Below are 16,317 nucleotides of genomic sequence, written 5' to 3' on the forward strand. Positions count from 1 at the left end.
TTTTGTAAGTTTCTATCATTTATATTTTTGAGGCTATTAGAGCTTAAAAGAGCACTAAAAATAGTACACTATGACTTTTGGGACTCCCTTTACTTTTAATAAGTGCCCCAGGGGATTATTGTGGTCAAGCAGTTTGGGGAGACACTGAGCTAATAGTGCACATAAACCTCTTAGCATAGTCAGTGCCTGGTCCACTGTAAGCGCTCCCCAAGCACTCCTTACCCCCACAGGAAGCACTCCCCTAAGGGTTTGTTCTTAGTAGTGATTCTTTTCCTTGCCCTCCACACACACACACACACACACACACAGCACGCATGCGTGCACGCATGTACACAGGCACAGAGCTTTCTCCCAGTCCCAGACTCAGCTGGGTCATCAAACTCCCCCTCAACTCCAGGACTGGTGACTCTCTGTGGAAGGGAAATGGTGGGGGTGTGGGAAGGCGAAGGCAGGGGTGGCAGGCTGCGCTGCGGGAATCTCTGAGAAGCTTCTGGGTGGGAAGAGAGGGACCCTCCTGGTGGTCTCTCTGTTTGTTTCCCAGGGCAGGCTGAGCCTTCACCTCCTGACCCTGTGGGAAGCACAAGTCGAGCCTCGGCTCCACCCAGGAGGGGCTGGGACGAGAGTCTGGCCATGGGAGCTGGAGGGAGCAAGAGATTTAGAGTCAGACAGGCCTGGCCCTTACCAGTTCTACCGTCTCGGGCCAGTCGCTCTCTGGGAGGGAGAGACCAGCCCTGCTCAGGTCCCTCAGCTCCTGCAAGGATCAGGGGAGAGGATGGAGGCGAGAGGGCAGCATGAGCGATGCACGCAGAAGGTGCAATAACGTGAATCTTGTTCACGAGGAGCCACAAGGGCCAGGAAGGCATTTCCTTGCTGGTGTCAAGACATCCGCAAGCCAAAGCAGGTGTACCGAGCGCTTACTGGCACCTACTATGTATCCCACATGTGCGCAGGAGAGTGAAGAACTTGAAACCGGAGGAAGCTGGTGACCTGCGGGGCTCATACCCTTTTGGTGGCCACTGGAGGAGAAGGGACTCCCCTATCCCCGCCTTCTTACCTCTGTGCCCCCCAGTCCAGGGACTGGGTTAAATGTATTCCTTCAACATATACGTACTGAGTCCTAGAATTGAGAACTGTGCTAAGCAATGGGGGTTCAGTGGTGAACTGAACAGACAGGAGTCTGGCTGACAGCCCAGTGCTGGGGAAGGGGAACAGACAAAAAATAAACAAACAGTACCAAAGTAAACAACTTAATTTCCAACCAGGGAAGTGCTGTGGAGGAAATGAACAGGGTGACCTGATGGAGGGCAGGAGGTCCATTTAGGCAGGGGAAAGGCCCCTCGTGTAAGGGAGGTAATAAACGACCATGTGGGGACATGGCAATATCCAGTCTGGCTTCCAGAGTCAGAATGACTGAGTATCCATCGCAGCCTTACCGTTTGCAAGCATTCCATCCTGGACAAGGGGCTTAACTCCACAGAGCCTCAGTTTTCACACCTGTAAAATGGAAGTAAATATCCAGTCTGCTTCATGGGAGTGATAGGAAGGGTAACTTAGATAATTCAAGCACATTATGGTAAGTACTTATTAATAACTGACTTTTTAAATTTTATTTTTATTTATTTATTTTTAACTGGGTTGGGTCTGCGCACAGGCTTTCTTTAGTTGAGGTGAGTGGGGGCTACTCTTCGTTGTGGTGCATGGGCTTCTCACTGCAGTGGCTTCTCTGCACGGCCTCTAGGCGCACGGGCTTCAGTAGTTGTGGCTCGTGGGCTTAGTTGCTTCACGGCATGTGGGATCTTCCCAGACCAGGGCTGGAACCTGTGTCCCCTGAATTGGCAGGCAGATTCTTAACCACTGCATCACCAAGGAAGCCCAATAAGTGACTTGAACTATTTATTTATTTAGGCTGTGCTGGGTCTTAGTTGCAGCACATGGGATCTTCTTTTTAGTTGTGGCATGAGGACTCTTAGCTGTGGCATGCATGCGGGATCTAGTTCTCTGACCAGGGATCGATCCCAGGTCCCCTGCATCAGGAGCGCAGAGTCTTACCCACTGGACCACCAGGGAACTCCCATGGTAAGTTCTTATTAAATAATAGATTATTTCTATTTCATCCAGCCTGGGCCAGGTACCCACAATCCATGGGTTAGTTGGAGAAGGACAACGGGGTGGGCTAATCTCGAGCCTGCACTTCCAAACTGATTCCGGAGTGTCTTACTCTCATCCAATATACAGCAAGTGTCTCAAACTCATTTGTCTTTAGGGCCAGGCACATGGGTGCAGTAAGTTAAGGAGTGGTGGGGACTGTGCCGCTCCTTAGAGAACAGACCCTGCCTAAAGGAAGCAGATCCTATTCGGCTTAAGGGAATGCTCGCTTTGTTAAAATGAGGGCCTAGCCCTTTCCATTTCTTAAATGATGAAAACAAACTATTTTCTGCAAAATCTTATGAACTTTCAGTATTGGTGATTTAAATAAAAACCTTTCAAAACGCTGTTGGGAGCAGACAAAGCACTGTGGATCAGTCAAGGTGGTCTGCAGGCAGATTTGCAAGCTCTACCTACCAAGGCCAGGCCCTTTGCTGAACACTGCGGAATACAGAGCCAGCCAGCAACAGGCTCCTGGTGGAAAACTCCTAGGGGCTCCAGGGACCAGAGCCTGAAGGGGGAAGGAGACCACGTGGAAGAGGAGACCCTTGAGCTGGATTCTGTGGGATAAATAGGTGTATTTTGTGTGAATGAAGAGGAGGTAAAAATCATTCTGGGCAGAGCCAGAACAGCTCTGAACTTTGCAGCAGGTGGGTGTTTCCATGGGGCCAGAGTGCTTTTGGGGTACAAGGGGATTGTAGTGGAAGGCTGAGGTCTCTATCTCCAGATCACAGAGAGAGCCACGTGTGCCCGGTAGAGGCACCTAGATGGGCCCTCCAAGACCAGCAGTGAGGGGTACAGGAAGGGCACCAAGTACTGGAGGTGGAAGCCAGAAGCCTGTGCTTAGTCCCGCCTCTGCCATTTGCGGGACTGCATCAAGCTGAGGAATCAGAGCAAGCAATGGTCAGCTAGGAAGCGGGGGCTGGGGCTTCGGAGACAGGAGTCGTCCGCACTTCCAGGGAGCTCACAGTCTGACGGCAGTTACTCATGAGGGCTGGGACAACTGCTCCTCGGCACTCTGCTTAGAAGAGGACTCTGCCAAATTGCTAGGGAGCTAGTGACAGGTTTGTAGAGGAAGCGGCAGTGTTTAAGCTGTGTCTTGATAGGTGAGAAGGAGTTTTCCAGGGAGATTAAGAGGAAACAGCAGGAGGCTGCATGGAGAAGCAGCATGTGAAAGGCAGAGGTGTGCTGGGAACCTGTTCAGGAATATGGACCTCATTCAATCACCTGACAAATCCTTACTGAGTTCCTGTGTGCCAGGAGCTGTGCCAGGCGTGGGAGGAGCATGATAAAGCAGACGCCCTCCACCTTCAAAATAATGATGCTATTTAATTCCTCTGTTCCTCAGTTTCCCCATCTCTAAAATGCCTTTCATACCTTACAGAGCTTCAGGGAGGGATGAACAGGATTACATAGGCTTCTATAGGCTAACATATATGCGAAGACAGCCAGTGTCACACTGGCATATAGGAAATGCTCATTAAATATGTGCGGAACTGAAATGCCTTCCTGCCCTGACTTCCTGAGAATCTAGCACTTGCCGGTAACCTGCCTTAGACTCCTAGATAAGCAGGTTTGTTTGATGAATGAATAAACAAATGACCAAGCACTACTTTACACACATTTACTGCTTACAGCATTCTTGTCAAGTAGATACTATTCTTTTCTTTTTTTTTTTTTGCGGTACGCGGGCCTCTCACTGCTGTGGCCTCTCCCGTTGCGGAGCACAGGCTCCGGACGCGCAGGCCCAGCGGCCATGGCCCACGGGCCCAGCCGCTCCGCGCCATGTGGGATCTTCCCGGACCGGGGCACGAACCCGTGTCCCCTGCATCGGCAGGCGGACTCTCAACCACTGCGCCACCAGGGAAGCCCGATACTATTCTTTATCTCCATTTTACAGCTGAGGGAGCAAATGCTTCAAGATGGTAAGTGATCTAATATGCCCAGGTATCGACAGAGAAGGATCCAGAGTCTGCCTTCCGGCAGCCTGACCTCAGAGCCCCAGCACTTAACCCTGCATATCGCTGCTCACGTGGAGGACGGGTCCAGATCGGCCCAATGGAAAGCATTCGAGAACTTCGAGGGACTTTGCTCCCCACTCGCCAGCCAGCTGGGTTGGCCCTGAAAGGTTATCTCCCAGGTCAGGTAATCCGACGGTCAGTCTGTCTGGGGCAGGGGAAGCGAGAAGGTGTCATTCCCCTCCTGGGAAGAGGCACTTCTGGTCCTTCTTGCGGGAAACAGATCCTGTATGAACAACTACCTTTTAAAAATGAGAAGAATGACTATTAGCCTCTGTCCTGAAGAGTGCCACAGCTGGAGAAAGTTCAGTGATGAATGGGCTTTGACAGAGTCCCTCTTGCTGGTCAGAGAGCAGGTCCCCACAGGGCTTTGGGCCAATACACATCAGAAATGAGTTGTGTCTGCTGCTCCCGGACCCTGGGAAAAGCAAGACTTTGAGAGTTGTTTTTTTTTTTAAGTCTTAGGACAAGGCCCATGTCGATCCTCTCATCTATGGGGAAGCCACAAGGCTATAGGCATGGGTTTGGGTAACAAGCAGTATCCTTCACATACTGGCTGTTTTCACTTGTAAATGTGTGGCCTTGAGCAAGTTACCAGGTTCCCTCTGAGCCTCTGTTTTCTCATCCCCGAAGTGGGGATGATAATAAAATCAATGCAGTGATTACCAGAATGCCTACTGCATTAGGTGCTCAATAAGCGTTAGCTACTGTTATTATGTCATTTTAATTGCAATATTTACTGAGCTCCTACTATATGCCACATAGTACAGGGACACAGAATGAATAAAGCTTAATTTCAAGAAGCTTCTGGTCCAGCACGGAAAGGAGATCATCTGTTTTGTTCCTTCCCCAATCCTGGTGGATAAGACTACTACGTTCTGAATGCCCCTGTTTAAACAGGGACCCCCTGGATTCTAGGACATGTAGGTTTGGGGGAAGGCTGACCCCTATACCTCTGTCTGACCACAATCTCTCATTGTTTTTTACTTATATATTCATAACCTGGGTGAGGGCACCTTCTGCCTCTGGGGAGGGGTCTGATGCAGAGGGCCGGGACTGACAAGCCCCAGGCTGCAAGCCCCCAGGCTAGGGAAGTTGAATGACAACCACGGAGCACCCATAATAATCTGTATGCTTAAGGCTTTACAAAAACAGCAGGTTTTAAGCGCTTGCAAAGCATTTTAGCATTTGTTTTATTTAATCTTCATGGAAGGAAGTATCTCCAGTCCTGGTTTACAGATGAGGAAACTGAATGCAGAGAGGTGGGTTCCAAACTGCAACTAGACCCTAGCTCACCCAGGTTCTCAAAGTTGTCTGATAAGAATCACAGGGGTACTGGTTAAATATGTAGATTACCAAGGTCTCTCTCCAAATTCGAATGCTAAAGGCCTGGATTGGGACTCAGGAATCAGTAGTTTAACATACACCCCAGGTGATACTTATCTTCAGGCAAGTCCAGACACAGTACCATTCATTGATTAATTTACTCAGCTAAGATATTTTGGGTCCCAACCATGATATGTACTGGAGGGAGAGCACGATGAACAAGACAGTCCCCAGCTTTAGAAGGAACTAACAGTCGTCTGGCTGAGCATATTGTCCCGGTCCCGTGGTCAGCACAGGTCTACAACCCACATCTCTCCTAGGCAAGGCCCCTTCCTGCTGGCTGGGCCGGCTTCCACCTGGACACGGGTTTGGCGCTCCTAGCTGAGCCTGCTGGGCCTCCTTCCACTAACACCTGCTCAGGGCTGAGCGTGTGGTTCTTTGGAGCTGGAGGCATCCTGTGGAAGAAGCCTAGGTGTGAGGGGCACATAGTGTTTCGGTAAATGCTGGCCAGCTGCTAATGTGCATGTCAGGGCTAGGAAAGGACCAGGGGGCGAGGGCGGGGGCATAAAGAGCCCTCCAGTGTTGCAGAAAATAGCTGGGGCCTGAACAAGGGGCAGAGATTTACATTTCTTTAAAGGTAATTTCAGCTTCAACCTGACTTTGCACCTGAAGAGAGCCCAGACAAGGACCACTCTTGTGTAGGTGAGGAAAGCAGGGCCCACAGAGAGGAAAGTGAGAGGTCCTGAGCTGAAACCCAGGTCTCCAGGGTAACTGCCAGGGGAGGCAGGGACTGCAGGACATGGATGACACAGGCAACACCTTTTTCCTGAAACCCCTGGGGTGATGTGAACCTGTGAAGGAAGACCCTGATACCACCACAGGCGCTCCACTCACCCCGTTAGCTATGCCCTGGGCTCCAGCTTCTGATCACTTTCTTTTCCAGTGGAGAAGTCTGTCATTCATCCTGGTCACTCCTGTCCTCTGTTTTCTCCAGGAGAGAGCTTCAATATTTGAAGCAGGTCCCCATGGACCTTTGTCTGGCACTCATCTTTTTCGTTCCAGCAATTCCCAGTACCCAGTATTTTTTCAGAGGCTAGCTCTCCAGACAGGCCCTGCCGTATAAGGCAGGGGTTGCTCCCAGAGGCCATCTGTACAGTGCCCTGGAAGGCTGCACGGTGCCAGGCTGGGCTGAAGCCTCCCCGGCCAGTGTGGAGCTGCACCCTGCCCGAGAGCCTCCAGGAGACACAGCTTTCATTCTCTATCTGTTCCTGGTTGAGCCAGACATCTATTTGGAACCTGGAGGAAGAGGAAAGGGCAGGGACCCCAGGTGGGGGAGAGTAAGGAAGCCATCCTTCTGACCTGGGAGTTTGCCTGCGACAAGCCAGCTGTGTCTTGGAAAAAAAGCCTGGAGTAGCAGAGTGCCAGGGTGTCCAGACTGGGCAAACTAGACGGTCCCTGGACCTAACAGCTCCTCCAGTTTTTCAGGTCTCCTCCCTACCAGGCTCAGGTCTCACTCGCCCCCAGCAGGTGGTCCCTCTGGGGGCCACCCCCGGTGACGGGGGCTGGGCTGGGGGGTGTTATCCGACCTGAAAGCTTCCCCTAGGGAGGAAGGGCAGGGGCGGGGCGCCCGCGAAGGCCCAGGATATAAGGGACGGAGGCTGGCCTTGGGCCCCGCCACCCCACCATGCACGCGCACAGCCTGCTGTTGTTCCTTCTGCAAGTCTGGTGGGCTCTCCTCCAGGCGGGCGCCACGATGGTAGCCCCGGTGCCCCTTCGAACGTGGGGGCAGCCCTCGTCGCCATCCCCTCTTGCTTATATGCTGAGCCTGTACCGCGAGCCGCTGCTCCGGGCGGACATCATACGTAGCCTGCAGGCGCAAGGTAGGCTGCCCCGCCCCGCCCCGCCCCGCTCGGCTGGACCCCCGGCGCGCCTTGGGCGCTCCCGCGCGGGACTCCAGGAGAGGGCTGGAGGGGCAGGGGCTGCGGCACCATGCCGGAGACGTGCCACTGAAAACGTATCCGCACGCTTGAAGGGCACGTTCAGGGGCTGGGGCTGACGGTGTCTCGGCGTCTGCCTTGGCTCGGGAGACAGGGTTGGTGGCACCCGGCGTGTGTCCCGGACTGAGACCTCTGCGTTCCGGTCTTGTTTAGGGTGGGTAAAGCGCGGGACTATAGGGTGGAAGACTGATTGTGCCACTGCTTATCTGTGCCGTCTTAAACTACTGTAATCTCCGGGCGCCTCGGTTTGCACATCTGTAGCATAGGGATAATAGTGCCTCCCTTATTGGACTGGCGAGGGCTACGGACAACGCACATAGAACGCTTAGCACAAAACCAGGCATAGTAATGTATGGTCGTTATTATTGCTACAATTATTTTGTCTTGTCAAAAAAAAATTTTTTTTTCCTTTTCGCGAGTGAGGGTGAAGGCGTTCCGGGGTCTGGCGTTGGGAGTGTCTCTGGCTGAGACTGAGGTTCGAAATAGGGTGTCAAGCATGTAACATCAGGGATTAGGTTTCAGAAATTATGGATTAGAGATGAAATGCCCCGAAGTCGAGAACTGCGGCAGGCTTGGGTCATCCAGCCCAGGCTGGGTAGGTGTCAGTGTCCCGGACGACACCGGGCTCGGGGCCTAGATTTGGAGCGGGCGAGGTCCCTCCCATGGTGACCTTGAGAGTATCAGCCGCGAGGATGGGGCAGCGTGCGTTCTGGGCACTGGGCGCAGGTAGATGTTGAGAAAAGGGAGCCCTTCCCGCGGGGCTCCTCTACTCCCGGCAATCCACATCCCAGCGCCCGGGGTGGCCCCTGCCTGCCTGCACCTCTCTCTGCCTGCCGGGGCCAGACGGCCCTCCCCGGAGTTCGGGCGAAATCCACATCCGATAATCTGATTTGACGGCCACCCGCTGGCCCCTTGTGATCTGGGGGTGGGGGCTCCTAGCTCCCTGGCCAGCCGCGTCTGGGGTCAGACGGCCAGTGACCGTCTCCGGAAGGGTCATATGGGGACTAGTCAGACTAGGGACACACGGGGGGCGGAGCAATTTGAAAATTACTGGGGTGCTCTGCCCTGCCAGAAAGTTGGGGTTGGGGGGTAGGTGGATAAGCAAAGAGTGGGAGGCGCACTTTTCCAATTCACTCCCTCCTTCCAGAGAGTTCTGGAAGGTTTGTGGTGATTTGACAGTCTTGGAAACTGGGTCTGGTCCCTCAAACCCTGCTTCCCAATTCCCCATGTGTCCCTGGCACATCTGCTGACTTTTCTAGTCTCCTCCCCGTCTGTAAAAATTAAGTGCCCGGCTTTCTTTCTACCTCATTTGTGTGAGTGTGGTACCTTTCCATCTCAGGTTTATTTGTAAGCTGCACGGGATAAGGGGAAATGGGTGTTGGAATCTAACCAAATCAGGTGTGCATCCGTGTCTTGTGTCTTTCACTGTTTAACCATCTTCACCTTGGACCTTAGTTTCTTCATCTGCAAAATGGTGATAAAGGTAGGAAGGATTTAAGGAGACAAGGCTTATAAAACACTTGGCATGAGGGAAGCAGTTAATGGTAATCACCCTCATAATTTATAATAATGTAGGGTGGGAACTCGGTGTCATACTCAGCCTCTTTTTCTACAGAGTCCGTGACTCTAACTCAACACCCTGTTTGAGGGGCAAGGAACCCAAGATCATGAGCCCTTCCTTCTTTAGAATTGGAAGTGGGTCGAGATTTCACTGGGGCCCGTGTGGCCAAGTCTGCATTCAGTCTGTGGATGGGTTTCAGGATGTCCATGAACCCCTTTCTTATAACCACCCCCAAATCACATTTATTGTGTTAGTAGGAAATGCAGTTTTTCTGGGGAGAGCATTCTTGGCTTTTATCAGGCATTGGTGACCCTCAAAGATTAGACCTCCCCATTATTCTAAGATAAACCAGAGCCAGATCTAAGAAAACCTTTTAGCACTGTGTCCTGGGGAGCCCTTGGCTGCAGGTAGGCTAGTGGGGTCTCAGACTCTTCCAGCAGGAAGGAGTATCCTCCTCCCTGCCCCTGCATCCACACAGCCATCCCAGCAGCAGATGACTTTGTTCCCCTGTCCAGGTCCCTCACTGCCTGGACATCTGCATTTCTAACTTTGACTTGGGTAATAATAAGGAGGCAGTTGATGATGGCCGTTTATTGCACTTTGGTGGTTGTGCTGGGCAAAGCACTTTACACACATTATCTCAGTAAATCTCAACACCCCTGTGAGGTGGATACTGTTACCATCTCCCTTTTACCCAGAGGGAAACTGAGGCCCAGAGAAAGCTGGCTGCCCAGTGTGGCAGCAAGTGGCAGAACTTGATCCATCACCAGAGACACCGGGTCCCTCCTCTTAAACACTGAGCTGGAATGCCTTTAAAAAGCCATTTGTGGATACTTGAGATAGTGTGTTTTAAGTCCTGGTGTAGGCGGAGCTGTAGCAGAGTTGCTACATGTCACGGGGTGGTGCTGCGAAGGGCAGTGGGTGGTGTCAGCCTCCTCCCCACACCTCTGGGGAGTTGCTAGTCAGGGGCCGGTTATTGCCTCCTGCAGGTGCTAATGAGAAGGGAAGTGGAAATTAAGTGAAAAAGAACATCTAGGGATGGGCTGGGAGAAGCTTCAGGATGCTGAAGCTGGGAATTACCCCCTTCTAATGCAAGCTGGACTTCCCAGAGAAATCCACTGACTATCTGACCAAAGATGTTCTATGAGACAAAGAACCAAAGGGTTACTGTTTTTATTTCTAATGAATAACCTCTGCCTTTTATTTAGCAATAGACCTTGGAACATCTTCATTTCCCTGGGTCCTCATGACAATGCAGGGAAGGGTAGGGCATTACTATTCCCACTGCAAAGATGAAACTGGGCTTGAAAAAAGTTAAAGATCACTTTTAGCTGACCTGAAACATCCACCAATATGTGCTATTCCCAGACATCAGACCACATTAGTCCAGAACTAAAATGAATGGAATGTGCTTCCCCATTCCTTTTCATTCAGGATGGGTTTAATTGTCTTGGGTGTGTGCTTGCTGTGTCTGCCCTGGTGTGTGGATGACCTGGAGTGGGAAAGGGTGAGCGCCCTGCAGGTAGGTAGGAGAGACTACTGGGTGGAAAAGTGCAAGGTCAGCGCACAGTCAAGCTTAGGATGTCTTTAGAAACCTATTTGTAAGGTTGCCAAGAACTCTTGAAGTGTCTGCCTCTGTCTTTAGGAATTGGTGGGGGAAAGGGTGACCAGTCTTTGGCTTCCGTTGCCTATGCCTCCCTGGGAGCTCCAACCCTTATGATCTGTGAATCGACCTCATTGTGCTGTAAAACAGGCCACCCTTTCCAATGAGAAGACAAAGCCTAGCAAACGGGCCACAGGGTGGGTGGAAGTCCAGGATTTCTGTCAGAAAGCTCAGGGCTTGTCCTTAGATTGCATGTGTGAGGGGAGAAGGGAGAAGGAGATGCACTCATCCAATTTTTACCAATTGTTCTCTGGAGTGTCTTGAGGGGGGAGCAGCAGCACAGCGATTTGGAGGTTGGGCTTTGCAGTTGGGCTTATTCTTGGCTTTGCCACCTTCCAAGAATGACACCTCACGCAGGTAATTTAACTTCTCTGAGCCTCAATTTTCCTCATTTCTAAAATGGGTTCAATAACATGCCCAGCTCATAGGGTTAGGGTGACGATTCATATAAGGTAAGGGCTCAGTCATGAGCTATGGTGGTTGTTACACCAACTGAGGCTGCAGGAGGCCCCCACTCACCTGCTTCCTTCTGTTTTTTTCTCACCCAGATGTGGAGGTGGACGGGCAGAACTGGACCTTTGCTTTCGACTTCTCCTTCCTGGGCCAAGAAGAGGATCTGGCATGGGCCGAGCTCCGGCTGCAGCTGTCCAGCCCTGTGGCCCTTACTCCTGATGTCCCACTCTCAATTGAGATTTTCCACCAGCCAAAGCTGAATGAGGATAAGGACCCACCCAACTGCCCAGAACGTCTTCGAATGGACCTGTTCACTGTCACTCTGTCCCAGGTTACCTTTTCCTCAGGCAGCATGGTCCTAGAGGTGACCAGGCCACTCTCCAAGTGGCTGAAGCACCCTGGGGAGCTGAGGGAGCAGATGTCCAGTTTGGCTGGAGAGTGCTGGCGGCGGCCCCCCACATCACCTGTCACCAATGTGCTCCTCATGCTCTATTCCAACCTCTCCCTGGAGCGGAAGCGGCTGGGTGGCTCCACCCTATTGTGGGAAGCTGAGAGCTCCTGGCGGGTCCAGGAGGGACAGCTCTCCCGGGAGAGGGCCAGGAGGCACCGTCGATATCACTTGCAGGACAGAAACCAACTGTGTCGGAAGGTCAAGTTCCAGGTGGACTTCAACCTGATCGGATGGGGCTCCTGGATCATCTACCCCAAGCAGTACAATGCCTATCGCTGTGAGGGCGAGTGTCCTAACCCCGTGGGGGAAGAGTTCCATCCAACCAACCACGCATACATCCAGGTGTGATGCCAAGGCCTGGGGAGGGGAGGTGGTAAGCTGTGGGGGAGAATTGTCCTTACTACCAGATCAGGACACTGGCTTTGCTGTTAGGTTAGTGTGTTCATTCATGCACAGTTATTTGAGCACCTACAATGTGCCAGGTTCTGTGACAGGTGTTAAGGATATAGAGATGACCAATGATAACACCCTCAGAGAGCCTACATGGAGTCATGCCTTGTCAGGTGACCCTGAACACACTGCTTTCCTGGTACTTTTTCCTTCTGTCATAAAATTAGGGGTGGAAAAAAAATAAATAAATAAAATAAATTAAAAAAAATTAGGGGTGGAGTGTGTAGACTGGAGGGTCTCAGTTCCTCCCACTGCCCTGACATTCTAGGAAAGGAAGTTCAGAATTTGGAGTTTGGGAATAGACAGGCCTGGGTTTGAATCCTACTCATTAGCTATGTGATATTGATCAAGTTGCTTACTCTCTCTGAGCCTCAGTCTCCTCATCTGTAAAATGGGGATAGCAATGCCTTACTTCTAGGGTTACATGAGATGATATGCATACCACATGTGTAGTATCAATAGTTAGCAGGTAACAGGTATAATGTTGTCTTACCATTACTAGAAGTCTGTAACTCATTAATGCAGTGGGGGCCGCGTTTATGAGGCCAAGGTAGAGATATTACTGTTCCAGCCACTGTACTTCTGCTGCCTAAAAACAGGAGTTGGACACTCATTTTGCAGAAGTAATAAAGCCAAAGGCTACCACCAGGTGCCACTAATCAGCCTATGGTCTAGAAGGTGGTGGAGGGAGAGGAATGGAAGGAAAATGAGGTGGAGAAAGCAGAGAAGAGAGCTTATATATGGTGGTCCTGACCTGCTCTCAAAGGTCACACGGGATCAAAGTGTTTTTATTTTCACTCTATGAGGCCTAGACTGAGAATCTCTTGGACCTGTAGTACATCCTCCATGCCAAGCCTCAGGCAGGGTCCAGAGGCTCTGGGGAGAATGTGAGCTGAGCTCGTGAGAGGGAGGCAGTGGTGGGGGCTGGTATCCTAGAGGAACTGTCCTGGGCACAGGCCCTCCTGAGTCTCTCCCAGGCCCCACTTCTGTCCACCAGCCTACCTGCAGCACGATCAGAGGGAACCAGAGACCCAGATAGTCCCAGTCACCAAATCTAACACTGACCCGAAAAGCCACCACTGGACCACAGGGACAGGGCCCAGTTCCAGAATGCCAAGGGCTTGTTACCTTTTCTCCCGTTGACTCTGTTTGCCCTTCTCTGGGAAACAAAGCAAATCCCACAAGAATTTCCGCATGACTCTCTTCTTCATATTTCTGGAACTAAACCAGGAGTTTCTTGGAAGATTTTTAAAGTTGGTATTCACTCTAGACTAGAACAATAGGAGAACATATGTTACCTACTGCTCTACCCAGATACAGCTTTTAGAATCTTCTGTTTAAAGGCTGTTTAAAAAAATTTATTTTAGGGCTTCCCTGGTGGCGTAGTGGTTGAGAGTCTGCCTGCCGATGCAGGAGACACGGGTTAGTGCCCTGGTCTGGGAAGATCCCACATGCCGCGGAGCGGCTGGGCCCGTGAGCCATGGCCGCTGAGCCTGCGCGTCCGGAGCCTTGCTCCGCAACGGGAGAGGCCGCAGCGGTGAGAGGCCCGTGTACCTTTAGATATTAGAGTTGATGATGTATTGGCATTCTGATTCCTTTATGAAAAGAATTTTCTATTTTTGCCCCCAGAAACTGATTTTAACTCTCTGTAACTTTTTCACCCTTTACCCAGAAATGACACCATTCTGACCTCACCACTGGGATGTGAATTGACACCCCTGTCCTCCCTTTCACAGAGTCTGCTGAAACGGTACCAACCCCACCGAGTCCCTTCCACCTGCTGTGCCCCAGTGAAGACCAAGCCCTTGAGTATGCTGTACGTGGACAATGGCCGAGTCCTTCTAGACCATCATAAAGACATGATTGTGGAAGAATGTGGGTGCCTTTGAGGAGCTCCTGCAGGTGTGTTGGATTTGCCTGTACCCTGGAAGGTTGGGAAGCTCCTAGAAGACAAGATAACCATCTAATCCAATGAGGAGAAACAAAGAGGGGGAAAAGTCCCTCTGTCCACCAGACCTAAGGAGGAAGGGCTGCCACCCTGTCCTTGAAGGCTCTGTGGGGTCTGGTTGAGCACAGAGGAGAGGGAGGAGGAAGCCTGTGAAGCAGGCTTGCTGGGTTTTCTCTTTGCTGAACAGACAGTAGCACGTGAAAGCACTAGTGCAAGAGTCCTTTAGCTGACTTTTTTCAACCCATGATCCCCCGGAAATTGTATGCAAGAGCTGGAGCATATGTGCATTTATTTTTGAGGTGGGACAAGGTTGTATTTAACTTTTGTGTATTCTCAAAAGTGGCCTTTGACATACACTCACCCACACCCTTGCCGCCTGAAGATTAAGTATCACTATGTAAAATTAAAAAAGTCCACTGGCTTTGGTTGCCTCAGGCTGGGTCAGGGAGCCCCCGCAGAGTGGATCTCTGCTAATGAGTTGTACATACAATAAAGCCATTGTATAGTTCTCCTAGGCCAGCTGGTGCCTTTGAAGGGCGAGGCAGGAACTCGTCCAAGAGAACTGGCCACGTTGGACTACAGAAGCTGGAGCCCTGGGGCGTCCCCAAGTCAGTCTGCTTTGGCGGGCACAATCCATCCAAGTCTAAAGCTCTCTCGACAGTTCACCTCAGTCTGTCAATGCGTGCTATTGAGGCCCCTGGGCTTCCTATCCATAGCGGTGAAGACACTGCCCTGGGTGGCAGACTTGCGTTATGGTCGCAGCTCAGCCACTGAGAAGCTGTGTGACCTCCGGTGAGTAATTCACTGCTCAACCTCATCTTGTGAAATTAAAGCAGGCGGATCCTAGTGCCTTTCTGTGATTCTTCTTTTCTCTCGCCAGCTGGCCTCATTGAGCACTGCCAAAACAGGGGCTGTACTTTTTTTGTTTGGCAAGGCGAGGGGACCATTTTATTGGGAATGTCAGTCCACAGTAAACTTACCCTGCTTTCCTAAGAAGCCCATAGACTAATGCTCCAACCTTAGGAAAAATGATTCCAATCTATGGGAATACTTGTTTAGAGGGGACTCAAACTTGACTTGGTTGAGTCAAGGTAGTAATCCTGGCCCAGGAAGGGGTTGGCTAGGCTAGAGCCAGGCCTGGGCCTGAGAAACCTCAATGCCCCGATTCAGCAACAAAACTGATCCAGTTGCTCATTCCCTGGAGCGGAAATAACCTGCCCTCCCCACAATTCAGAATCGCAATAGGATTCTGCATTTGACTCTACTTAGGAAACAGTGGAGGTGGGGAGGCCTTGTGAGGTCAATTTTTGTACCATCCTCTTTCCTAAATGAGACCCCAGTGAGGCCTAGCGGCCTGATGCTACAGCTAGGAGTGGCAGGGCCAAGAGCTGAGCTCTGGTCTCTGGAGCCCCAGGGGCACCATCCTTCACACCATCTAGGGGTCTTTGCGCTCTTAGCTTTGGGTCAAGGCCTTAGCCTTTGGAACCAGACATTTGAAACCCCACTTCCACTACCAAACTTAAGTTCTTGGGAGTAAAAATCCTATCCCAGGGCTTTAGAGCATCCTCTCTACTAAATGGGTGCCCAACTGTTCTTCTATGGCTGGGGCCAGGAAAGCGAAAGGTCAAGCTATTTGTGGCTATAGCTTGTGGGAGTGTTTACAGTTAGCAGCTCTACCAACTCACAGAACAAACCCCACTGATGACAGGACACCACCTCATATCAAGCAGAAGACGCAGGCACAAAGGAGTGAAAGGACGTTTTGCTGACCCCTGCTAAAAGCTCACTGTGCAGTGTGTCAGCGGCAGGGGCCTTCTGCTGCCTGGCCAGAGGTATTTGGGGCTGAGCCTACAACACAGCTCCGTGCTCTGGAACCTACCTGCTAGTGCAGGCTTTGTTAAGTCTGAGGAAATGCTGCCTGCGGGAACTGAGTCCTGCCCTACCCTGAGGGCCAGGAAGGGGCTTTCAGTCAGAGGTATTTTAACTTGCTCTGAAGGCAAAGGTCTCCTTCCGCTGTTCCTGTAGCAGTGCCAAGTCAGTAGCCGATTGGGGGAAACTGGATGCATTACTCTCCTTGGCTGGGGAAGTGGGCGGGCCTGGTACAGGGAGGAGTAGAGAAAAGATAAAAGCAGAAACTGGGAAGGGGCTGTGACTCTCACACAGCAACACAGTTGGGTTAATCTCCATCATGTAGTCTCCCCTTTTACTAGCAGTAAAAGCCTTATCCCTCTATCCTAAATTGCCTTTCAAGTCCATACCCTATTTGCCTTTGGGGCAAAGTAAAGGATATATGAAATGGCTTTCA

General features: G+C 51.4%; 1 protein-coding gene and 1 long non-coding RNA gene across 2 annotated transcripts; one reads left to right on the forward strand and one right to left on the reverse strand.

Moving 5' to 3' along the window:
• Positions 1-395: 395 nt before the first annotated feature.
• Positions 396-13,501, reverse strand: LOC113632631 (uncharacterized). The gene is made up of 6 exons (XR_003437893.1): positions 13,193-13,501; positions 11,230-11,308; positions 8,877-8,950; positions 6,384-6,785; positions 4,178-4,405; positions 396-1,494 (listed from the first exon to the last, which is right to left on the reverse strand). It is a non-coding gene; the product is annotated as an uncharacterized LOC113632631 (long non-coding RNA).
• NODAL (nodal growth differentiation factor) lies at positions 6,751-15,999 on the forward strand. Its single transcript, XM_027130005.1, has 3 exons — positions 6,751-7,369; positions 11,259-11,956; positions 13,801-15,999. Exons 1-3 carry the CDS (start codon positions 7,174-7,176, stop codon positions 13,951-13,953), a joined length of 1,047 nt encoding a protein of 348 aa, XP_026985806.1. The 5' UTR covers positions 6,751-7,173; the 3' UTR covers positions 13,954-15,999.
• The last annotated feature ends 318 nt before the right edge of the window (positions 16,000-16,317 follow it).

This window comes from Aethalodelphis obliquidens, unplaced genomic scaffold, assembly GCF_003676395.1.
Source record: "Aethalodelphis obliquidens isolate GAN/ISIS:26980383/991018 unplaced genomic scaffold, ASM367639v1 scaffold37, whole genome shotgun sequence".
Lineage (NCBI taxonomy): Eukaryota > Metazoa > Chordata > Mammalia > Artiodactyla > Delphinidae > Aethalodelphis > Aethalodelphis obliquidens.